The 27,010-nt window shown below is 42.9% G+C and overlaps 1 protein-coding gene across 5 annotated transcripts; it reads right to left on the bottom strand.

Annotated features, from left to right (window-relative positions):
* Window positions 1–1,042: 1,042 nt before the first annotated feature.
* Window positions 1,043–14,498, bottom strand: LOC106808904 (DCN1-like protein 1). 5 transcript variants are annotated; one of them, XM_014811817.1, is made up of 7 exons: window positions 14,406–14,498; window positions 6,875–7,088; window positions 6,198–6,366; window positions 5,671–5,801; window positions 3,903–3,985; window positions 3,117–3,213; window positions 1,043–2,716 (listed from the first exon to the last, which is right to left on the bottom strand). In XM_014811817.1, exons 1-7 carry the CDS (start codon window positions 14,406–14,408, stop codon window positions 2,631–2,633), a joined length of 783 nt encoding a protein of 260 aa, XP_014667303.1. In that variant the 5' UTR covers window positions 14,409–14,498; the 3' UTR covers window positions 1,043–2,630. The 5 variants fall into 5 exon arrangements, with proteins under 5 accessions (XP_014667303.1, XP_014667301.1, XP_014667302.1 ...); XM_014811815.1 differs by lacking the exon at window positions 14,406–14,498 and adding an exon at window positions 14,290–14,383; XM_014811816.1 differs by lacking the exon at window positions 14,406–14,498 and adding an exon at window positions 11,402–11,942.
* Window positions 14,499–27,010: the final 12,512 nt, after the last annotated feature.

Here is a 27,010-nt window from a genome sequence, read left to right as displayed (position 1 = left end):
TATATATATATATATATATATATAGACATACAAGAAAATTATCCTTCAATATTAACTGCTTGCATTAGCTTCGTTCACCTAGTGATATGGTCTGAACTGAACCGGGTACAACAGTGTACAATCACGTGTCTTAAATAACAACTATACACAACTACAATGACATAGAAGCAGTCATCCGGCATTTCCCACAGATGCTTGCCATACCACACATCCAACAAATAAGAAGAAGACGAAGAAGAAGAAGAAGAAGAAGAAGAAGAAGAAGAAGAAGAAGAAGAAGAAGAAAAAGAAGAAGAAGAAGAAAAAGAAGAAGAAGAAGAAGAAGAAGAAGAAGAAGAAGAAGAAGAAGAAAAAGAAGAAGAAGAAGAAGTTTTAGGATAGTAATGTAAAACATATGCGAAATGAGCTGTTGTATTACTGCGCCCATGCTCTATACATAATATATTGGCCACAGCATAAAGTTGAAACATAGAGCTCTGGCCTGTAGAGACTGTCTTTCCTAGTCTAGAGCGGGAGGAATGACTTATTTGGAAGCGGCAACCTTTCCCGAAGTTTTGCGAAGGGAGGGGAGAGGGAAGCCACCAGCGATGTTCCTGGACAGTTAATCGTGGTCACTTCGTTATTGGCTATTGACCATGAAATAGAACATACATTGGTCTGGGGGGAAACTGTCCCCTTGCCCTCCCATCATTAGCTACGGCTCTGCGTGGTAAGGCTGATGATGCTGATACTGGGTGCAGCATATAAACCAGTTAGCTCCTCAAACTGACTGACGCGCATGCAGGTGGAGTTGGGGAGGTTACCTGATCCTTTAATTTTTTAATAATTTGGTGATTCTCACCGGGGAAACGTTAATAATACCTAATATTCCATCAACCAATAGTGCCTGTGTCACTGTGCTCTGAAAAAACGATAGGATAACATAAAAGTTTACCACTACTCATCACCCCCGAAAATAGCATCTGTAACAACAATCTCAGATAGTGTTCAAAGATTCTATAAACTACAAGCACAGTCAGTAACAAGTAAATCAACATACGTATCAGTTAAAATTTACACTAGTTATTCACCATTATACATTCACTCATACTATCATACAGAAAATTAAAAAAAACAGAGAAGTACTTGCTCATTTCGTAAAATGCATGTAACTGTAACACGCGACCAAACACTCATAACAACATCGTTTTCTCATGTAAATCTTGTGAACATGCGAAATGCTCCCCCTTCACCCATTGGTGTTACTCTGCCTTCAGTTACTCAGTAACAAAACAGTTGTTTCAATGGGAAAACCAGCCTGGAGATGGCAGCTGCTGCTGCTGTTGCGTGAGTCTATCACAGCACGTATAAACATGGGCCTTCCGCGACAGACCTACGTCAAACATGTGATCGAAGTCGAAAGAACAAGATATAAATTTACGGTTTTCTCATGCTACAGCTCGAATCACGTGTTACTATATTAGTCATCGATATTAATCAGTTAGTGTGACAGAGATGGACAAGTTGTCAATGAAGATGGAGAACAGCTGTGTGTAACGAACGCCTTTGACTGACAATCGTACAGTGTCAGTACAGAATGTGTACACAACTCACACTGAAATCATGTGTAAGTTACACAGTTAGAATAAGTGTAAGTTACACAGTTAGAATTAGTGTAAGTTACACAGTTAGAATAAGTGTAAGGTACACAGTTAGTCTGTGTGTAACATATGTGTGTGGGGTACACAGAACGTGTTTAAGTTGCACAGTTAGAATGTGCGTAGGGTACACAGTTATAACGTGTGCACTATGCACAAGCTGTGTTTACAGTACAAAAAATCAAGGAAGGGTTCCCAGACACTGCTCAATGTTTTGTGCCTCGTTTGGATCAGTCTATCGGCCGGTTTCCCTCCCATGTTAGTGCCTACACACCTAGTTTACAGTGACACGGCACAAACATGTACCACCAAACGTACGCAAACATGCGACTGCCTCGCGTGGAAACATCCGCTCTACACGTAGAACCCTGGATCCGTCGTACGGATGTTAGCAAGACATTCGAACGCCGGAACACGCGAACGTGACACTATTCACCAGTTCAGACCATTCACTACGACGAACTACCGTTGGTTGCAGCCGAATGAAGCCAGCTGAGCTTCGGCTCAGTTTCCTCGGCATATAATATAATATTTAACATTCCTTTCACTTCCCGCCGAGTTCGTCGCTGCACTTAGTAACGGCCGACCTAGCATGACGAGCCTCAGAGAATAACCATTTGATCGAAACGCCGTGCCAAAGACACTGAAGCGAAGCTGCGAATGTCAACAAAACCTCAGGTGGACATGACGCACGCCGAATTCGACAGTTGAGATTATAACTGTTCAGTTCACATTTCGACACGGACCGAGTACATTCAGATGTTGACCGTGCTATGCAGGACAGCGCAATGTGCAAAGTTCACTCATAAAAGCACTGCCTCCTGCTGCTGCTGCTGCTGCTGCTGCTGCTGCATTTCTCCCACTTCACAATTCTTTACATTTAAAAAGTGCTCACGTCAGAAACGAAAGTTTCACTTTATTCACCTGGCAAACAATAGACTTGGCTAAATACATTACTACGGTTGGTAATGGGTGTCGGATGGCAAGCATGTGTCAAACGTTTGTCATCCTACTGCTCTGTGTAGACAAGAGAGGTCGTGCCCACTCCACAAAGTCATCTATCAAGACTGGCCACGCTCCTGTGATAAATAAAATGTGAAAATATATAAGTGAGAGGAAGCTCAAAATATGAGGGTGTACGTGTGTGTGCATGCACGTTGAACAAAATAAAGAAATTCCGTAGTTAGCAACAATTTCATAACAAGTCCATGAAGTAAAAGCACATTTGCAAAAATGCCATTTGATGATGAAAACATTCCGGATATCTACGCTTCTGAGTGAAAATTCTAAGAATTGAAAAATGAACGTACTGCAATAAATTACCTGACAAACTCATGATAACAAAAATAAAATCATGATGTAAAAGTAAAATAAAGTTAGAAATATAAGAATGCAGCTTGTTGTTACGAGATATTTTCTCCCTTATTTTACCGCTGGCATAGAAAATGGTACAGGTTAAACGTGGAAACATTCTCATACCTTCTTCATCATAGTTGCTCATGGCTTCATCTATCATATTACTAAAGTCTAACAACAAGTTCCACGTGTCTTTTGGAATTGATCTCTTATGATGCTCCTGAATGGAAAAAAATACAAAGTACGAATTATACACACATACTGCCTACATTACAAATCCACATAATATCATACTACTAGTGATCAATGGGCGATACCTTCATCCTAACATCAGACCAGTTATGTTCATCAAGCAGTGATATAGACAAACACTGTGTGACACATGGGTTTTTACAATATATTTGGAATAGTGGTGATAGATCTATAGATTGGGAAACAAGTATGTCCAGGGCCATCACCAATCACAGGTAGATTTTAGGTGGTGCGATTAAATAGGAGCGAACTGATGGTGTGGATGCAACTCCTTAATGGATTTCGTGATATTTAGTTTAGATGGTTCTCACATCAGAAACACACCATGGATCAAATAATAATAATTTCCCTATTCATTCACAACAAATTCATTCTACACATTTACAACAAATTCATTCTACACATTTACAACAAATTCATTCTACACATTCACAACAAATTCATTCTACACATTTACAACAAATTCATTCTACACATTCACAACAAATTCATTCTACACATTCATAAGAAATTACTTAAACAACTTTGCCCGTGTAATGAAATAAAACGGTGGCAAAATTTTTGTCAAACCCGTATAATTGTCAGGAAACAATTCTTCCTATATTTAGCTGTGGGAATAAGTATAATCTAAAAGTACACTAACAGTAACATACTCACCATAAGAAACCGACACCAGAGATCTAAGAACTTGAATCGTCCCGTGAGCACTATTGTCCAGTATGCTATTGCCATATCAAGATCTGCAATCAAAAGAGCATGGCAAAATGTCAATGTGAGGTACTTCCTATAGCATCAAGGGCTCTTCCGAAAAAAATACAAAAAAAACATACTACTCTTAGGGCGGGGGTGCAGGTCACGAAGGAATGAGAGCTTATTTTTAGTTCTTTGTAGAACAGAGTGGCAGACGTGTACAAACAAGTGCCGCAGAGCGACAGCGCTCAACTGATGTGTACTGTAGCCGGGTATTCTTCTGATAAACTCACTGGCAACCGAATCAAGTGCGCCCTCCCGCCACCGCGTTCGCGCTCAGAGCATATATCTAGGATACTACTAATACAGATATAAAATCTATGATAGGCTTTGCTATACCGGTAGTACAGTAATAAAAATACACCTGTGTAACTTTAATGACTTCAATATATTAACATGTTATCATGGATATGCGTCGAGCGCGAGCGTAGTGGTGGTGGTGGGAGGAGGGTGGGGGAGGGTGGTGTGGGAGGGGGAGGGGGCTCTAATAACAAAAGCAGTTCAGTCCTTTGTTAACAGTCAACAAATCCGTGTTTACCCCTCCTCTTGAGGGTCAAAAGGTTATCAGACACTTACTCTTCGCACGTCAGCGGAAAGCACATTTCATGGTCCTTTCAAAAAAGTGATAAAAATGGTAGGTCAGCGCTAAAACAAAAAAGTTTTGCACTCTGTCCGTTAGACCATGTCCTCAGAAAATGTCTGATATCTAACCTTTCCCCAACTGCCCTTTGACCTGTGAACTCCAATTTCACACTGGTGATTGGTTTCCTCCCCATCACACTATACATCGAATATTAAGAGCGTAGGTCAAGCCGTTGAGATTTGTGCCGCAATTACGTATTTCCTCCTTTACCTTAAGTTAAGGGGGAAATATTCCCCCTCCATTGACACACCTTGACCTTTGACCCTTGACCCCAAATTCGACATCCCCGAGTCCTTTTCGCGATCCCCCCCTCCGACGTCCCGAATATAAAGACCGTACGTAGAGCGGTTAAGATTTGTGCCCAACTGTTGACGGACGCACGGACAATTCTACAAGCTGCATCTGACTTTGTCAGCTGAGCTAAAAATGCCTAATCATTTTTCAGTGTATGAACAGCATGTTGAACTATTTTGTATGTATTGATTTTAGGCTCTGGGTGCTGCACATAAGGAAGGCAGCAATGTGAACCTGGCATGCACAAGCAACTAACTATCAAGTGGTTCAGCACTCCATAAAGCGACCATATTGCCACTTTGAACAGCGCCGTGATAAAAGATGTTTAGAATGTTTAGAATTATAAACGTTAAACCAAATGTAAAAGTAAAACACAAGATTCCATTAAGTTTATCCTGTACATCGATTCTCAGGCTTAAAACTGCTGGTGATGGCTAAACTGGTCCCACATCCTTTGACGTAAGCAAAAAGCATTAATCTGCATTTACAACAATGATGAATCAATCTAGGTATGAATGCTCATGCCATACGGTGGAGCACAGCACGAGTTTCGGGGAATATATTATTACGTGAATTGCATCAAAATGTGTACTAATAACATGGTGACAATGGCCATAAGAACAAAATTTTAGAACAAACCACATTCATTAGTCAGGAACTCTATTGCATTTTAGCATGGCATTATGAATACTATTTATGCTAGTACATGCGTTTTCATGATTTTCACAAGTCTCTTACCTAATCCTTTCTGTCCTGGATTTTTCGCATAGTTAAACGTAAAACTATAGAAATCTTTAAACTTATGCTGATCTCGAAGATCCTGTTCTAGATGTGGCAGTTGCCTCTTTAGCTTTTCTAATGTATCACAACTGTAAATGTAAGATCAGATGGATAAAGGAGTAGTATTTCATTTCCAACCACTACAATAACCAAACACTACCACAAGCCCTGGAAAGTGCCATCAATGCGATCAACTCAACTTTTATATTTTCGATGCGTACTAAATAGTACAGAATAAGTCTTGATTATTTCAATTATAAAGCATGCACTGCCAATTGATACTCGAAAAATACTAGTTTGATGTGAGACACTGATAGCTAGCTACACAAATTCCAAGAATAAACGAGAGGTCAATTCTGCACACAACCTTTACCTCGACCGACATAACAGTAGTTTTCCACAAACTGCTAATCTACATGACAATCAGGATGCTAGCAAGCCGGTGACAGGTAGCTGCGTGAACCATCCGACACCGGTGCATGTACCTTATTTCTATCATCCCTTGGAGAAACTCTTCTTTCGTGAATTCGCACTGCGCTTGAGCCTTGAACTTCCACGCCATGATGAGAACTAGCTTGCTCTCAGGGCTCAGGTTCAGGTCCTCAAGGAACCGCATGATTCCGTCGGCCGTCATCTTGTCATCTTCGTGCGGATCTATAACGTACGAGAATAGTGGTTTTTTTTTCTAAAGACTTTAAGAGGTGGGTATCTTTCTATCCATAGGGAGAACATCTTTGGGGAGAAAATCAGGTAAATTGTAGTGGGTCCAGGATTGCCAGCCTGTGCCACAGGCACTGAAAAAAAAACTACCAATGTACATCTATCATATACGACTATTGTTACCTAGACATATCACACGAGATGATGAAATGTTATTTGAACTTGTAGTCATAATCGTGGCCACATTTATCTCAAAATTAAAACTAACCAACAATTAATACAGTGCCTAATGCAATTGTATCATAAATACTTATTGCAATTAGTGGTAATACACCACGCTACCTCTTTCAAAATCTCATAAACCACAACAAAATATATTATTCATTTGGAGGCACTGCAAAATGCCAACTAGCAAACATATGCTGCATTATCTCTTTGTATATCTCGACATTATACACACATATTTTAATGTTAATCATTTTAAGATGAAGCAAAAGTTTACCTTTATATTTATTAAAAAGATGATCTAGTTTTTTCTTGTCGACACTGGACTTTGGTTCCCGGTAGTATCCGTCAGGGTTCTGGAAGTAGTTATCAGATGCAATGTCGAGTTTCCAGTCATGCTGTGTCAAACAGAAGATGGCAGTCTTCTCTCCAGTGTTGGTGAAAGCTATGAACTGCCGAACCTTCTCCTTCTGGGATGATTTTAGCTTATGCTAAAAAATAAAACATAAAATTTTTTGGCCACATCTTACGTACACACAGTATAAAACTGCCGATAAATTATCAGCTAATTGCATTTAGTCATATTACAGTTTAATTAATTAGGCAATTTGGGAGGAACGAATTAAATATCAGGTAAATTTGTACATTTACATTGTGTAACAAACTAACAACCCATAAAATACGGAATCTCCAATTACTTAATTAAACATAAACCTTTAGCATAAATCCAAATGATTAGAATATGACAATTTAGTGACATAATCAAAGACTTTTGTTAAACTTTATATATATGCAACTTCACAGTCTCGCTTTCTGTCTAGTCCACACAAGGCCTATAACATATATATACATATATACCCCTAACGTATACAAGTCCGTGAGAGGTTTAGGTTACCAAATTAGTGTTGAGGTTAGGGGTGTGTATATCATTAACTTCCATTAACTTCCATAATCATTGCTTAGAAACGCAAAATCTGGAAAAAACTAGAAAGGGCAGTTGTCGCCAACTACATGTATCTCCCGTGTTCTCCCCAAGATCATGTGTAAGTATACGAAGTTTGGTCAAGCTAGGTCAATTAGGGGCCGAGTTATAGAGTGGAAGGGAAATATGATGGCGGTCAAGGTCAAGGTCAATGTGAAATAAAGGTTGCAGTGACCTGGTTTCGGTACGCAACACACCTTCTCCCCAAGATGTGTAAGTATACCAAGTTTGGTACCGCTAGGTCAATTAGGGGCCGAGTTATAGAGCGGAAGGGAAATATGATCAAGGTCAAGGTCAAGGTCAAATAAAAGCTGCAGTGACCTGGTTTTGGTACGCAACACACATTCTCCCCAAGATGTGTAAGTATAGCAAGTTTGGTAGCGCTAGGTCAATTAGGGGCCCGAGTTATAGAGCGAAAAGGAAAATATGATCAATGTCAAGTAAAGGTCAAATAAATGTCCGTAGTGACCTGGTTTTGGTAGTGACACACCTTCTCCCCAAGATGTGTAAGTATACCAAGTTTGGTAGCGCTAGGTCAATTAGAGGCCGAGTTATGAGCGCAAGGGAAATATGATCAAGGTCAAAGGGGTCAAATAAAGGTCGTAGTGACCTGGTTTTTGGTAGCGCTAGGTCAATTAAAGGCCGAGTTATAGAGCGGAAGGGAAATATGATCAAAGTCAAGGTAAAGGTCAAATAAAGGTCGCAGTGACCTGGTTTTGGTATGCTGCGCACCTTCTCCCCAAGATGTGTTAAGTATAGCCAAGTTTGGTACCGCTAGGTCAATTAGGGACCGAGTTAGAGAGCGGAAGGGAAATATGATCAAGGTCAAGGTAAGGTCAAATAAGGTCGCAGTGACCTGTTTTGGTACGCTGCGGCACCTTCTCCCAAGATCTGTAAGTATACCCAAGTTTGGTAGCGCTAGTCAATTAGGGGCCAGTTAGAGAGGCGAAGGAAATATGATCAAGGTCAAGGTAAACGTCTCAAATAAAGGTCGCAGTGATCTGGTTTTGGTACGCTGCTCACCTTCTCCCAAAGATGTGTAAGTATACCAAGTTTGGTAGCGCTAGGTCAATTAGGGCCGAGTAGAGCGGAAGTGAAATATGATCAAGGTCAGGTAAAGTCAAATAAAGGTGCAGTGACCTGGTTTTGGTACGCTGCTCACCTTCTCCCCAAGATCTGTAAGTATATCGCAAGTTTGGTAGCGATGCTAGTCAATTAGGCCGAGTTAGAGAGAGCGAAAGGGAATATGATCAAGGTCAAGGTAAAGGTCAAATAAAAGGTCGCAGTGACCTGGTTTTGGTACGCCTGCTCACCTTCTCCCCAAGATGTGTAAGCATACCAAGTTTGGTAGCGCTAGTCAATTAGGGGCCGAGTTAGAGAGCGGAAGGAAATATGATCAAGGCAAGTAAAGGTCAAATAAAGGTCGCAGTGACCTGTTTTTGGTACGCTGCTCGCTTCTCCCCAAGATGTTTAAGTATCAACAAGTTTGGTAGCGCTAGGCTCAATTAGGGGCCGAGTTAGAGAGCGAAGGGAACATATGATCAAGGTCAAGTAAAGTAAATAAAGGTCGCAGTGACCTGGTTTTGTAGCGAGCGTGCTCACCTTTCTCCCCAAGATGTGTAAGTATACGCAAGTTTGGTAGCGCTAGGTCAATTAGGGGCGAGTTATAGAGGCGGCGAAGGGGAAATTGTCTGCGGCGGCAGCTGGGGAGACATGAAACCATAGTATCCCTGCCGACGTCGTCGCGGGGGATACAAATATAGCGAAATATTGTCTCACCTAATAACGGATATGTACTGATTACGCCAACTTCAAAAACACTAAGAATTTATATTGTTGTAGCATAAAAAATTGGAATTGAACACATAACACCATGGCATATTTGATTATAGAGACAATTAATTTGCAAATAGCGCCTTCAAAACAAGTGTATTTAGTGTACCTCATTCAAACAAAACGGCACCTAATTCTGTGTAGTTAATTCGGTGCCTGAGGTACGCAAGAAATGGCAGCGGAAATCCAAACGAGTAATCAAAATGCGAATCGTGCATGTTTTTGTGAATATAGCTAAGTACGAATGTTCTAAGGAATGTTAGCATTACTCTAGTCTAGACAGTTGCTCTTACTCAAGCAATAATGGTAAGTACCGTAAAAGTGGCAAAGACACGAGACAGGTCGGAAATTATTTTTGAAATCGTGGCTTTAAATGCTTATTCACATTGTTATTTCTTCTCATCATTTCTTCTAAGCGTGTCATACTGTAGTATTTCTTGCACTGTCAGTTCTTATTTCACGCGGTATTTTAAGCAGTTCAGCTAGGCTGCGTTCTGCTCGTTTACATTATGTTTTAGTCATGTGACTCGCGGGTTTCCTTGTCGCGTTATAAAAGCGGGTGTTGTGCGTGGCGCGTGCCCTTTTGCTGCTTGAGCCGTATTTATACGTTCGCGTGTGCCCGCGCATTTTTTCCACGATGCACCATACATTGTAAGTATTGTCTCTTGGTTCTCGCCTAATTTCTTATAATTTGGATCTTTATTATATAACGTTGGATATAATGAACATTACATGACATGAGCGACGTAATATTTAGTGTGCATTATTTTGTATTTACAGTTTTACCTGCACGTGTGCAGCTACATCACGTGTTGAGTAATAAATTTGGAGCGTATGAAAAAGATGCAGAGTTAAATATTGGTTAACACGCACGGAACGTAACACACATCATTAATTCTTTACCCGATTCCTTTAACAACTGCACACCTCTATATTGTGTGGATGCAGGGTTCTCCAAGCTTTTTCATTATAGCATGGGGGTGCTGCCTTTACGGTCCTAGTTGTAAATCGCCGAAGGCGGTTTGCGTGCTAGGGGGGTCCGGGGGCTATGATATTTAGCATGGCGGCTATGATATTTAGAGTGGCGGGTGCATTTTAGGATGGCGGGGCTCGACTATAGCCTGGCGGGCCACCAGGCTATAAGTGCTCTTGGAGAACCCTGGGATGGTAAGTAATGCATAGTATCATTGCTCCTAGTTATAGGGGCACTGATAGTAAAGGATTATTACCAGGTGCACTCAAAATTTGTGACTTGTCAGGACTGGAACTCAAACCAGAAGTGTTCAAGCTACACTCAGTTGCCACGAATGTTATATTGCTCTAAACGTGGTTCCCAACCTTGTGGACTCCCCGTACCACTAATTTTTTTACGCTATCTCCTGATACCCCTTCGCCCACCATATAAGCAAAATGAAGAACCAACACTGATGTATTGTCATGAATATTTTGACATGTTTATGTTTTATTAAAATGCAGTCGCACGGCGAATTTTTCCAATCAAGCGCACTGTGCACTAAACGACAGTTCAATGAGAAGACTGCTGCTGCATGGCAGAAACTAACTTTTTGAACCGCAGTTCAGTTTTTGACAGACTGACTCTCATGTTTCCGCGGATGTCAAGGCGGTTACGGGCTTTTGTCTTGATTGTAACCATCGTTGAAAAGCCTGCTTCACACAGGTAGCTGGTTACAAACATAACTAGAACGGAAATAGCTTCTCGAGCCATAGCCGGGTAGGCCTCGCGTATCTGCTGACTGCACCAAAATTCAGTTACTGACGTTGTTTCTAAGAGGCGCTTCAGTGGCTGTTTAGGAATAATGTCGATGAGGTTCTCTTTGAACACATTCTGATCATCAACCAAATCGCAGAGGAACGGATTTCGGATCCAATTTCGGACAGCGGATTGCTCTTCGACGGGATCTCGAAAATATCCATCGAATGAATTGGCCAGACTTTCTAGGTGGCTACTGATTGATGAGGATACGGAACCTGATAGCTGTCCATCGTCCATTTCCTCCAAATAGCTGTCTAGAGTTGGGAAACTGGCATAGTTTTCTCTGTCTGTGCGTCGCTTCCAAAGCTGTAGATTTTGTTTGAAGCTCGCTATCTTCTCTTGCGCGTCAATGAATGTAACTTGACGGCCTTGAAGCAAAGTATTGAGCTCATTGAGCAATGTGAATACGTCAGACATATATGCCAGTGAAGTAATGAAGTCATTATCGCTCAATTTTTCATGCAGCGTATTACCTTTGTCGCGCAAAAACAAATCAATTTCTTTTCTAAGTTCGTATACTCTTGTGAAGACACACGTCCCCGGGATAACCATCGCACCTCGGTGTGATAGAGCAGAACTTCGTGCTCGCTCCCCATCTCTTTGCAAAGGGCTAGGAATAGTCTGACAGTGGTTCGAAGCTCGACTATGTATGAAATTCACAACCGAGACTACGTTCGTCATAATGTCCTTGAAATCCTGTGGTAGACTTTTGGATGCAAGGGCATGGCAGTATAAGACACAGTGGGTAATGGTTACGTCCGGTACCAACCTTTTGACCAATGCACAAAATCCCGACTTATTGCCAAGCATCGCTGGCGCACCGTCAGTGCACATAGATCCCAGCTTATCCATTGGAATATTGTGCTTGTCCATGAATGTGGTAACCAGATCCAGAACATCCGTTGCTTTTGTGGTGGTGACGAGGGGTTCGCTGAAAAGGAATTCTTCCTTTATGTCACATTCATGCATATATCGCACAAATACTAGCAACTGGCTACATTGAGCGCAGTCTGTAGACTCGTCCAATTTCACACTTATTTTGTACAGACTGGCTTTGATTTCCGAAATGAGTATGTCGTCCGCTATGTCATCGATGCGGCGTTTGATGACATTATCCGACAGTGGGATGGTTTCAAGACCTTTGCAATGCTGCTCGCCGCACATGAGTTGGACCATTTCCAGGGCGCATGGCTTGATCAGGGTTTCCCCAATTGTGTGAGGTTTTTTCACTTTTGCTATTCGATAGGCCACACAATAAGACGCTTCAAGGGCCAGCTTTTGGGTTTGCACAAACCCGTGGCCCGTCGTTAGCTTACCGGCAGTCGCGAATCTGGCCTTCTTCTGACGAAACTGATCAGCCGAATCATTGATGCGAAGAGGGTGGTCGGTCTGGAGATGCAACTTCATTCTTGTCGGCTTCATATAATCATTACAAAATGTTTTTCCACACAAGAAACATTGCGGCTTCTCAACACCATCACTACCAGTTATACATGTAAATCCTAGCTTGACATAATCATCATTGTATTTACGCTTTTTAGGCGGCAGTGTGCTCCAAACTGAATGATAATCCGAGAGCGCTCAGTATTCAATCAGACCACTTAAATCGGTCCATATCCAAGATAGGAAGACACTCACCATATGCTCCGTGCGCTTCAATGAGGTTTCATATTATATCAGTGTCTGTCCGCGAAAACGTACCATGTGCCTGAATCACCCGCTGATTATTATATAGCACTACTTTTTTTTAATTGTCTAAGAGGCTTCCCAGGTACCCCCTGTGGTGTTCGCTGGTACCCCCATGGGGTACTAGTACCCTCGGTTGGGAACTAGGGCTGCAGTGAGTGTAAACTGATTGCTATATCTGATGTTGATGAACATAAATGAGGATAATTAGTGGTTTGTTCAATGACACAGCGTCACTGACCAGAACATAATGACACCGAGACGAACCACAGCCCAATCCTAGTTTAGCACCTCGGGTTAGTTCAGCACATTTAAGCGAACTATATATTCCGAGGTGACGAGGTCCCAAAAACAGGATTGTGCAAAAACTACAGTCTACAGCCTGCAGCTGCAACAGCCTTCAATTAGAAGACAGATCATGACCCCGACCATCTTCCAAACATAACCCTACGCCTAACTAATTGTAGGCCAATAATTACAAACCGACGTCCTAATCAATGGACTAACCGCGAACACCTCCACTGTTATCTCTAATCACTCGATTACAAACCAAGGAATGGTCACATCTTATGTTCCAAATGCGACTAGGCCTAGTTGTAGGCTCTAGTACTAGTGCTGAAAGGGTCTATGTCCCCCAGGGTATTGCTGGAACGTACCCTGGGGGCCTGGGTACGGTCCGGTATAAACCGGAACGTACCGGTACCCTGGTACTATCTAGTAATACTAATACTCATTAGGCCATGAGAATTGAGGTATGAGTTTACCATCAGAGATATTTTGAAAAGTGAGGCTTTTTTTCATTTAATATTTGTAGTTAACCCATTGTTCACGTTTTTCGGGATCGGGCTGTAAGTCGATGCACTCAGGATACGTCAGCATGCTTTTGCGCCCTAAACCAAAACCAAACCCAAGGTCTCAAAGAGCCAGAGGGAGATAAAGACCCCAATGAAGGATGTAAATAGGCCCTATACGGCTATAGTGTTTTTGTATTGGTAATGACGTATGTTTTAATCGCTCTGAATGGACAACTTGGGTTTTAATGATTTAAAAATGAAAATAATGAAATACTTTTGAAATAATGAATATTTTCGGCGGTGGCTCTGACGGCATGCGGGCGGTGGACGGTAAACTCATACCTCAATTCTCATGGCCTTAGTAATATGCCGGACCGTACCTCGCCTACTCCACTAACGAGTCTAGGGAGCCGCCTACGCCTACTCCCTAACCATATCAAATAGTTACCAGGGTACGTTCCGATATACCGGACCGTACCCAGGGTACGTTCCGGTAGTACCCTGGGGGGACATAGACCCTATGTGACGTCTATGAGTAGGCCTAGCCCTAGTCGTAACACTTGTCACTTCGTAAGCGAACTCTACGTGACTTCATAATTTAACACATTTAAATTTACAGGTACCTGTACGAATAGAAAATGAAACTTTGTGGGCTTTAAACAGTATGAGAAAGAACGCATCACATGTCACACTATTACTATAAATATATAATATAGAGTCATTGAAAGTGTAACATTACCATTTTACATGTTTTTCTACTTTTTGACTGACATGCGCAGTTCTTACAAATATCCCAGCATGCCTATACTTTGACACCAAACTCCACGACAGATGGCGCTCTCGCTCTGGCTCTCGCCAAGTTCTCGCTAGTCTGTGGCTCAATATTTATCATGAATTTTTCGGATGCTTGCCAATATACCTAATTCTCGAACATTGTCTTTGATACATTTTTGCGTATTCAGCCATTGATTCATTTGTCCACCAACAAACATGCAAATCATAGAATACTGAGTTGTACGAAGGGGCGCTGCATGCAGTTTGAGTTTAATAATTTTTGATTTTTTCCATTTTTTCTGCGGCTACAAAATTATCGCGAGATCCCGTTCGGACCACAACCGTGTTCTACTTCTAGTGTTCAAGTCGTTAGGTCAAAATCTTTTAGGTTAAAATTTCAGGCAGTGATACGTCGGTTTTTATTTGAGTGTTTGGGACTTTAAGTTTAACGTGGACATTATCAATATGTTGAAGGTAATCGTCAAATATGCCAAATTATTTTTACAAAATGTAAAAATCATTCCCACAGCTTTCCAGCCGCACCGGCGTGGGCACTCAATCCTATTGAGGCTATTCCTACTCGAGTCCTAGTCCTAGTCCTAGTCCTAGTCCTAGTTTATAATATTACCAAGCGAATGTGTTTTCACAGATGTGCTAAATAAATCCAAGATGCTAAACTACCTAGAACAGGACAGGACAGGACAGGACAGTCTTCCTAGACCTATACTTACTGACCTTACTGACAGTAGCGCAGTACTACTACTAGTACTGCTCATAGGCTGATAGGGTCTATATTACTATTATTAGTATTACTATTACTATTAGGGTCCCTGTATACAGAGAGTTTGCCCAACTCAGGATTTGACGCCATGTTGTTTCCAAATGGATTCACACCGCTGCCGCTTAGGGTTTGTCTATATTCAGGCCGGTACAGGAGATAATTTGCATATTTTATCACGTGGTTTGTGTTATAACCAATCTCAGATGATAATCGCGTGTCATGACGTCACTTCCAGCTGTGAAGAATGGTGAAGGAGGAGGGAAGGGAGAAGGTGGTGGAGAAGGAGGAGGGGAGAAGCTGGTGGAGAAGGAGGAAGGGGAGAAGGGAGGAGGCGGGAGAAGCTGGTGGAGAAGGAGGAGGGGAGGGGGTGGTGGAGAAAGAGGAGGGAGAAGGGAAAGGTGGTGAGAAGGAGGAGGGGAGAAGCTGGTGGAGAAGGAGGAGGGAGAAGCTGGTGGAGAATGAAGAAGGAAGAAGGGAGAAGCTGGTGGAGAAGGTGGTGGAGAAGGGAGAAGGTGGTGCCAGGGAGAAGGGCACCTCCCTGCCACCTTCTCCACCACCTCCTCCTCCTCCACCAGCTTCTCCCCTCATCCTTCTCCACCAGCTTCTCCCCCTCCTCCACCACCTTCACCCTTCTCCCCCTCCTCCTTCTCCACCAGCTTCTCCCCTCTTCTCCACCGCGATTACATCTGATTGGTTATAACACAACCACGTGACAAAATATGCAAATTATCTCCTGTACCTGTTGTGCCAAACTTGAATCTTGCACAAACTTGGAATTTCACGCGCATCCGCAGTTTGGGCAATCAATCTTGAGATTGGGCAACAGAGTAAACAGAGCTACATGTCAGACACAAACATATGATTATTAGGATTTCAAATGTTATAATCTAACTATATAATTATAAGGTCGTATACTTTCTTTCCTCAATGTGTTTGGCACCTTTGTATAAATATTAAATGATTATAATAAATAATTGGATAAATATGAGATAAATTTCTAAATCTCTTTCTAATAGTTTGCACCACGCACGCCACACACTCACTATGAGTATGAGCGGTTGTTGAATCACTGACTGTTTTCAGTTTGCCCAATCTTGAGATTGGTCAGCCAAACTAGGGAATCCGCAGTTTGGGCAGCACAATCATTGCACAATCTCGAGATTGTGCAGATTCCAAGTTTGGGTACGACATATCGGCCTGAATATAGACAACCCCTGCCGTTTAAGTACAGCGCTGTATGGATACCAGTGAAAAAATTAATTTTTTTCTTTCCGGAGCTCTTTTTGCAAACCCCCCCAAAATTTCGGGGGCTACTTTTTCATTTTCCAGGGCTCTTTTTCCACTTTCCACGGGCGACTTTTTTCCAGGGCTGTTTCCTCAAATGTACACACAAGCACAGTAGCTAATACACACTCGCGGGGGCGCGCACACACCACACACACGACACGCACGCACGCACGCACGCACGCACGCACGCACGCACACACACACACACACACACAACACACACACACAGACACACAGACAGACACAGACACACACACAGACACAACAGTCAATATTCAAGACAGTTATTCATCAGACTGACAGACTAACATGATAATCACAACTACAAGTCACAACCACAAATGCACCTTGAATAGTGAATACATCACAGTTCAGCTAACACCGAACTATTACGGCTAGCCCAAACAGTGGAATGTCTGCCTGTACGAGCGAGGAGGATCGATTGTTTTATACGCGAAGTCTCTTGCGGCTGGGGTCCAAGGCCCGCATAAGGGCCCTGGAAGCTCAGGGGTTTGAGAAAGCGGCCCGCGAGGCACGTGTGAATGGCTGTGCACATCGATGCTGCGTAGCCGTACGTGCCTGCTGGCAGGGGCGGCATTGATTGAAGGATGGGGGGGGCACGATTGTTTCAGCGTGGTACTAATCACTACTAAAATGTAGAGGGTTGGCATTGCTGGACTTGAGAGAGCGACAGCAAACTCTTTCGCGGGAATTGACAAAAAAAGCTACAATGCGGAGATGACAGACGAGTGTGCCGCCAGGGAAAAATATACGTGTGGATTTCATTAGGATTTTCCATGGATTACCGTTCTATAATCCTACGGGTCGTTGGTCCTACGGGTCTACGTAGGCACGCCCGCAGGCACCACCGCACGCACGCACGCAGCATGCAGGCACGCACGCACGCGCACACATGCCAGCCCTCGACACTAACGGTTGTCCGATTGCCCGGGACAAGTGAAAGTCTATGTCGGACAAGTTATTCTCTGCCTAGTTGCCCGATCGGACAACTGAAAAGTTCTAGTTGTTTAATATTCATAACATCCTCTGACCCAGGGCGCTATCGCACTACATTCTCACTTCAAACGTTTTCAAAGGTCCATGAAAAAAGCAGCCCGCAACACCCACTGTTACCATTACAGATTTATTCAGAGCGGCAATGCATACCCTCCCTGGCCGGGGCGGCATTGATTTATGTACTGGGTGGGTACGATTGATTTGTTTATAAGTTGGTTGGGGAATATTCATTACTGAATATGTAGGGGGGTGGGCATCGCGCTGGGATGAGAGGACGACAGCAAAACTCTTTCCTTGTGATTGAGGAAAAAGCTGCAATCGGTAAATAATGACACACAATGAGCGTGCCAGCATGCAAACATAAACCAGGGATCGAATTTGACGACGGCAACTGACGGCATTTGCCGCCGGAACATATTGATTTGCCGTCGCGAGTAGTCTGTATCGGCGGCAAGTAAATATGCCAATATGCCGTCGTAGCACTGTACCTAAATGCCGTCAGATGTATGATTTAGGCCGTGGATATTCTTACGACCAGTCGTAACAATTATTTACTATGCATATCAACCTCCGCATCAGACTTTCCGTTTATCAAGGAATGATGCAAAAACCCTAAGTCCAGCGTGCCAGCTTGGCACTCGCCCGCTCGCCAATGTCGAGTAAAAATAATATCGGGCGAGCGAAAGTTAAAGCTGACTCGCCCATGTTGGCGAGTAAAAATAATTGTCTAAAACTTTAATCAAATGTTGGTTCCTTACGTTATATATCCAAACATTGATGAAATACAGTTGCAGCGATTGTAAAGGGCGGCTATCCCTCGACGTGCACACTCACGCACGCACGACCGTGTACCTGCACATGCGCGCACACACGCACGCACGCACACACGTGTACGTGCCCACGCACGCACGTGTACGTGCACACGCACGCATGCACGCACGTGTATTTACGCACGCACGCACGTGTACGTGCACATTCATGCACGCACGCACGCACGCATGCGTACGCAGACCTGCCAACCCTTACGATTTTTTCGTATACCTTACGAATTCCATGATGTTTCTACGAATGTACGATCAAACTGAAAAACTTACGATTTTGTACGACTTGTGAAAATTAAAGGCATAATTCGACCATCGATTATGCAATTTTAACGAATGCTACAGTAACTGGCACCTTGTGAGTTAATAAGTACATTAACCTTATAGCCAAACGCGTATTAGTTTGTCCCAATATCACTGCTGGTTACTAAGAATGGTGCTAATTGAAATCCGCCAGTCCAAGAAATCGTGTTGTTGACAGTTAGAACCGTCATGCCGGCTGTAACCGGTCGTAACTGGCGAGGCGGTGTCATACAGATTATAGTGCACCGGCACATTTTCGCACGTATGCTCGGCCGTCAGTGATTTCGATCCTTTGTAGTCTGAGTGCGCATTCCGGTAACGTTATGGTTTTACTCTTGGGATTCGGGAATAAATGAATATACGTTCTTGAGATTACAAGCACATATAATATGTGGCAACTAGGCAAATAATAACACTAGGCAAACAATTTACCCGGGACAAACAATTCGATGCTCAACATCTTGTAGCAACATGTGACGTCACCGAACCGAACTCCGATGTTTATTTTGTGGCGCCATAATTTCCGCGTTGTCGCCAGATTACCAAATTTACGGATTTCAATTAGCACATTTCTTAGTAATTAGCAGTGATATTGGACAAACTAATACGCGTTTGGCTATAAATGGTAATGTACTTATTAACTACACAAGGTGCAGTTTACTGTAGCATCGTCAACTTTGCATAATCGATGGTCGAATTAGCCTTATTGTTTTTTACATTGGTGAGCCGAGAAATAACTGGCCGATTGTGGGCGCAGCCAATATTGGATCACTCGTTCACGGTTGTTCCTTCGCTGATCTAGAGTTAGTCCATCATTCATTGCATGCATAACATACAAACGAAATGGCGCCTGCTGCAAGTTAAAGAAAATCCTTACTATTTTCAATGAATCACAGGTTGGCTAGGTCTGCGTATGTAGAGCACACCGCACCGCACACAGCCACGCACGCACGAGTGTACGTGCGCACGCACGGCACACACGCACGCATGCACCATGTGTACGTGCGCGACGCACGCAGCACGCACGTGTACGTGCAGCTACATAAACAGGCGCTTTCTATCAGAACATGTGGTCATTCATCTGTAAATGTCAAGCAGCACACTTCGCTTCTGCCAACCATGACACATAACAATTACACGTGACCTGATCTATGACGTCACGTGAAACACTCCTATTGTTTGACAAGCATTTTTGTTTTAAAATTTGGGCGAGTACAGATTCCGTTTGGGCGAGTTAACTTATTGGCTCGCTCGCCCTGTTTGGCGAGTGGTCTTTATTTTAAAGCTCTAACACTAGTAACCCTAATCCCAACCCTAATAGTCCAGGCAATCTAGGTCATTTTTGCAGCCAACCTTAAAAAAAGCAGACAAGAATTTTTTTTTTTCAGCAGGGCATTTCTGTGATGACCCGCGGAACACCATCCTAAAAGTTCCTAAGAAATTCTCCCACGCACATTTGCATAATTTGCATAAATCGCCAAATGGCCGCCAATTTCCATTATTTTGCAATATCTCTGCTATTCAAAGACATATTTCAGTATTTAAAGTTCTATTTTAATCATTATTGCATGGCAATGCATTGAGCTATATTAGATGCAAAATGGGTCACTCCCTGACATGGCAAAAATGCAATATGGCCGCCATAATTACCATAAATCCAAATGGCTGCCATTTCCATTATTTGGCAATATTTTCTGCTATCCAAGGATATATATTGAGTAATGAAAGTACATTATGATGATTGTTGGCATGGAGAATGCATTTACTTTATATTAGAATAAAATGGATCACTCCCTATCATGCGAAAATGCAATATTGGCTGCCTTAATGGCATAAATCCAATATGGCCGCTATAATAATATGGTATTAAATGTTTAATGGTTGCATGAGGGATTTCTTATTCGGATTGCCAAATGTTAATTTGTAGACTACAATAACAAATACTATGTACATCTTTATCTCATTATTATCAATTGCCATATATTACGAAATTAGACATGTAGAATAATTTTTGTACATTGGCATATTTGTATCAGGAGACTTGTAAATCTGCAAATTTCTTACAAATACTCGGCATGGCAAGGACATTATGATAACAGTACATTGTTTAGTCTTCAATTAGTGTGTCAGGTATTTGCGCGTAGTAGCAGCGTAGAGCAGCTTGCTGCCACGACACTCCGTACAGGCTGCTGTGACAAGGCATGCCATATTTCTTGCAGCTGCCATCTCTTGAAGAGCAGTCTTCTTACAACCACAATACACAATATCTAGAGCTCTGATTGTGCTGCAGGTAGATCAGCAGTATTGGCAGGTAATTATTGTCCCAACAATCGCCATCCCCATTCGTCAGGTTTCATTTAAACTCTCCTTTCTATTCCATTACTTGATAATACCACACGACAGCTGTGATACGCTTGCCGCTGCTGATGATGGATGTAGGTCAGTGGCTCTTACATGGACATTGCGCTTCACGACCTTGTCACAAAAACGCTGTGTATCTCAGCGTCATCTAATTTTTCATGTCTGTCCCCACCATAGAGACGTGCAAGTAGGCCTTCTCTCCGGGCTCGCTGATATTTTGGTAATCACCTGTCCAGATTTCATAAATACCTCGGCCTGCTGCCGAAACGTTGCATTATTCGTAAGTTTACTTATAGCTAGTCCTTTCCCTAAGACGAATGGACGAGATGTGGTATCACAGCCGACTATGGCATGGGCGAACAGGATATTGTCAATCACTGATGGGCCAAGTACCTCCTTTGCTTTTTTGATGCACCATATCTTGTTCTTTTGTGAGGAATGTTTGGATTCAGGTGCAAAGAACAGCTCATGGGAATCCATTTCAGCATGATGGAGTATCTCTAATCTGTATCATCTCCAACCAGAACAGTGTCAGCGAGATCTTGTGGATGCTATGGGAGTCTCACTATGAGGACCCGTCAGCATCGTCATTCGCATGATGTGTGGTACAACCAGACTTCTGAAGTTCAGAACTGAGATGGTCAGAAGCCGTTGCGCTTGTTTGTGACGTTTGCTCAGGAAATCCTCCTTCTTCGTCTGGATGACCATACTACCCGTAAAATGACTGTAACACTGTGCGACGCACCTGTTCTTCTGATGTGTGTTCATCTTTTTGTTGGCCCGTCACTGTAAGCGTCAAATACAACATCAGCAAGTCCATACGTATGCGACAAAATATGTAACATAGATTTTACACACGTCATCATATGGTGGACTCTCTTGGCCATGGAAGTCGATGGAAGAGAGCACCACCATCTAGGACGTAGTGCATAGCTCAACTGGGCTCTCGTTGCACTTCTTCTACGATGTTCGACAGAGCATCGGCGAGGGGCTTGCTTTGCTGGCCGTCAATGGAAGACCGTACGAATCAAAACGGCAGGAGGGGTGACCGCACAGCTCATATTTGAATAAATGATGGCAAATTTCCAGAGTGCTCACCAACAAAGACCAGTCTCTGGAATATCAGCTGCGGAGCGTCTACTTTACAGCTTGTTCTTTGATCTCATTGTAGATTTGGAGCAGCGATAGTAACTGCTTGGTCAGCTTTCTGGAACGCGAACTCTTCCACTGATTTGTCGACCATAGACTGGCATAGAGGCAAGAATATTCTCACCAATCCGTCTGGATTTCTTAACATTGACGCCATCTTGTGCTGTCATGCCATTGGCAATGTTGAAAAGTGACATAGTCTGAACAAATGAGTCTCTCTCTCGAAGAAAGCTGGTTATATCGAGAGTGTCATTAACATCTCTGGTTTGACGAGTCTTTGAACAGTCCTTGTGCTGCTCGTTTGTTTAAAAGGAAACCAACCCACTCATGCTGCCCTGCATGGCCCTGCATTTGGACTCGTTCGACAATGCTGCGGCATTGAGACGGAACCCAGTGACAAAAGCGGTTTGTGTTTCTGTCATACCACTTCCTCTCGTCAGCCCCCATTTGGTCTCATCAAGTTTCTCTTAGAAGCCTGCTGCGATGGATGAGATCTGTCTGATAATCTGCGCCAAACTACCGTCCCACTTCGTCGCCTCACTACCATGTACTTCCTCCTCAAGACTCTCTTGTAGATGTCTGGATGTGTTTGCGGCAAGTCACGGATCATTTGCAAGTATATGTATGCAGATTGTGGCCCGAGGCTGCGAAAAATTGTCAAATTTTTTGTGATGGACTGGAGAATGCAATTTCCAGTTGCCATTGCGCTCAGCTTTGAGGAGACTACGCGCAGTATGTCTAATCATCTTCATATTATATTGTAGCCCGCAGCAGTGATGTTCTCATTGTCCTCTCTGCTTCATACTTGCTCATTTTTCTCATGGATTCTCCTTAAAACATCAGCAAGAACACACTTTTCCATTGACATCGTGCGGGAGACATCTCCCCTGTTCATACAATGTTTCCTTGGGCCTCTGTCAAATCTGTCTCTTCAGTAATCTGTGTTGTAAAAGCGTTGGGCTGCCGGTGCAATCATCAAAACCCTCTCGTCTCTTTTTTCGCCGGTCTGCTGCCCGCCACTGACATCTCCTTGCGTCAGGTAGGGCNATTAGAATTAGAATTGTACATTGACATCTTTGTATCAGGAGACTACAATAGCAAATACTATGTACAGCTTTATCTCATTATTATCAATTGCCATATATTACTATATATTAGAATTAGAATTGTACATTGGCATCTTTGTATCAGGAGACTTTAAACTGCAAATTTCTTCAAACATACTCGGCATGGCAAGGACATTATATAAAAGTACATTGTTTAGTCTTCAATAGTGGTGTCAGGTATTTGCGCGTTAGAGCAGCTTGTGCCACGACACTCCGTACAGGCTGCTGTACAAGGCATGCCATATTTCTTGCAGCTGCATCTTCTTGAAGAGCAGTCTTTCTTACAACCACAATACACAATATCTAGAAGCTCTGATGGTGCTGCAGGTAGATCAGTCAGTATTGGCAGGTAATTATTGTCCACAACTCGCCATCCCCATTCGTCAGGTTTCATTTCAACTTCTCCTTTCCATTCCATTACCTGATAATATACACGACAGCTGTGATACCTTGCCGCTGCTGATGATGGAGGTAGCGTCTGTGGCTCTACATGGACATTGCGCTTCACGACCTTGTCACAAAAACGCTTGTATCTCAGGTCATCTAATTTTTCATGTCTGTCACCACCATAGAGTGCAACTAGGGCCTTCTCTCCGGACTCGCTGATTTTGGTAATCGCCTGTCCAGATTTCATAAATACCTCGGCCTGCTGCCGAAACGTTGCATCATTCGTAAGTTTACTTATAGCTAGTCCTTTTCCTAAGCCTAATGGACGAGATATGGGCCGAGTTACTAGCGTACGTAAGCTCAAGTACTTCTTGCAGTCCCGACCCTGCCATCAGATGACCAATGCTACCACGGTAGCTCATCTCGGTGTGAAACCCCCCAGCCGCAGGACTATGTGCTGTAGGAAATGGTCACCTGCATGGCCGTGACCGTATTATTGTCAGTGCTTTCCAGAACAGGCTGGTCAAATGTGATAACCGGCGTAACGTTATTCTGCAATGCCTGAGATGAAACGAATTTCAGCATAGAGTAGATGCAAGAGTGGTCTGTAGGATCAAGATCAATCATGGGCAGAAACATCACAGATGAGTGTCTTGGATATGGATCGTACTGTAACATCTGCATCATCCCAGACCACGATGGCCTATGAGAGCCTAACAGGAGAGACCTCTTCCACAGTATATCGAGATGAGACGTTGCATCCACCCTTGAAATATCCCCAAGTGGCCGATACATTAGAGGTAGAATTTTAGGTGTCATCTTGATATACTCAATGTTTATGCGTCCAACTTCAGCAATGTCTGCAGTCGTCACACATACTTTAGGAATCGGCGCACTGGGTGATTTTCTATGTGGCGTAGTGGTAGCTATTATGCCCATCCCGTGGAATGTTTTTTCTAATTCAATACTGGCAATTTTGCATTTTAAAGTCTCCTAATACAAAGATCCTAATACTAACTCTAATTCTAATTTCTTACTATATATGACAATTGATAATGATGAGATAAATATGTACGTAGTATTTGTTATTGTAGTCTAACAAATTAACCATTTGGCAATCCGAATAAGAAATCCTCATGCAAGATAAACATTTATACATATAATTAAATAGTGGCCATATTGGATTTATGCAAATTAGGGCAGCCATATTGCATTTTCGCATGATAGGGAGTGATCCATTTTTATTCTAATATAGGTAAATGCATTCTCCATGCCAATAATAATTAAAATAGAACTTTAAATTACTGAAATATGTCCTTGGATAGCAGAAATATTACAAAATCATGGAAATTGGCGGCCATTTTGGATTTATGCAAATTAGGGCAGCTATATTGCATTTTCGCATGATAGGGAATGATCCATTTTTATTCTAATATAGGTAAATGCATTCTCCATGCCAATAATAATTAAAATAGAACTTTAAATTACTGAAATATGTCCTTGTATAGCAGAAATATTACAAAATCATGGAGAGTGGCGGCCATTTTGGATTTATGCAAATTATGCAAATTTGCGTGGGAGGATTTCTTAGGACTTTTAGTATGTTGTTCTGGAGACTTCACTAAAACGCACTGCAGTGAAATAATTTCTGTTGCTTTTTTTTCACGCTCAAATGCTAGATTTCCTGACTACAAGCCACACACAGTCGGGTGCTCCGACGTATGTACACGAACTGAAACTTAACGCGACTAGGTTTCATTGGCGCCGTTCGACCAGGTTTCATTACATCCTGAACACTGGCTACCAAAAAAACTACGGCACCTCCACACTCCACATATGCCGCATTTCCTGCAGAAATATAAGTGCTTTCTTTCATTATAGAGTAGAATAGTTGTGTTGACTTACTATTTTCTTTTAAAACTAATTCACACACATACACAATTTGAACAGAAATTTGGCCATCGTTTCTTATGGCCAACCGCGTAGAACAGATTCCCTAAAATCATATCTGACAGCATGATGGAAAAAAAAACTCTGTAATTTCTGCATAGCCATAGGTGTGAAGTTATTGGTAAAAATGCCAGGTTAATCCATTTTTATCCCGATATTTTACTCTTTAACATTATTCATTAAACTTAAGCCCAGCCACTTCTGCAGGGAATTAACTTGTCCGAGGTGGCGGTCAACAGGTGGCATAGTTTATTACTTTAGGTAGGTTGTGTGCAGGATATACCACGGTCACTACCCAGGGCTACCCTAGATTATACCACTGGCAGCAAGAACAAGCCTGCACGCACGTACAGCACACACGCGCCCATTGACTATAATAACAACATGGTGCCCAACTCGCCGCCGCAGTTCGGATGCTACCAGGCAAACGGGCGGCATACCCAATCGCTAGCGGCTGCGTTGATTGGCCATGACTCACCACGCGCAGCCTGTCTGCATGTTAAACTTGCTGGCAGCGCAATCAGCGCAGGGCCGCTAGCGGATGCCATGCCGCCCGTCTTGCGACTGGTATCATCCGAATCATCATTTCGCATTGTATTATTTGTAGGAATTTCTGTGATTGAGGCGCACTTCTGGCGGGCCGTATTGTCAAAAATCGGGGGGGGCGGTGTAAACTTGTTCAGCAGTCTTCTGCGTTCCGAACGATAGTTAGAAAGTGGCGTCACCTGCAGGAACACCGGGAGTTGTTAAACTGATTGAAAAGCGTGAGTTGTGAACACTGTGGCGGCGAGTTGGGCAGCCATGTTGTTATTATAGTCAATCGGCGGCGCGTGTGCTGTACGTGCGGCGCTGAGAGGGTGATATGTCCACCCGGGGTACTGCGAACGTACCCTGGGTACGGTCCGGTACTAAGCCGGAACAGACGCGCTGAGTACTTATCTAATATGCCGGACCGTAACCTCGCCTACTCGCACTAACGCGTCTAAGGGAGTCCGCCTACGCCTACTCCCTTACACCCGAACCCTAAATCCTAACCCCTAAAACGCAGCGCGCTTTTCAGATCTCTGCAAAACGTCACAGCCGACGCGATACTAATGACGTCCGCTAGACACCATAGGGGTGCTTTTCAGCGCTCCATAATCACACCCTTAAGAGGCATGATGGAGAGCTCCAATAAAAAACACAACCCTTAAGAGGCATGATGGAGACTCCACTAAAAATCACACCTTTAAAAGGATTGATGGAGAGCTCCTTGAGCGGCCTCTCCATCATGCTCTTGGTGTGATGATGGACAATCATGACCAATCCCAGTCTGAAGTGAAATCCTAAAACGAAAATTTGGGGATGTCATGTCAATCTACTGATTATCATTCATCTTCCACCTCATTCATTTCATGGCTTCGTCAGG

The sequence above is a fragment of the Priapulus caudatus genome, unplaced genomic scaffold (assembly GCF_000485595.1).
Source record: "Priapulus caudatus unplaced genomic scaffold, Priapulus_caudatus-5.0.1 Scaffold312, whole genome shotgun sequence".
NCBI classification, from domain to species: Eukaryota; Metazoa; Priapulida; class Priapulimorpha; order Priapulimorphida; family Priapulidae; genus Priapulus; species Priapulus caudatus.
Note: the sequence above shows the minus strand (reverse complement) of the source record. Positions and strands in the feature narration are given on the sequence as shown.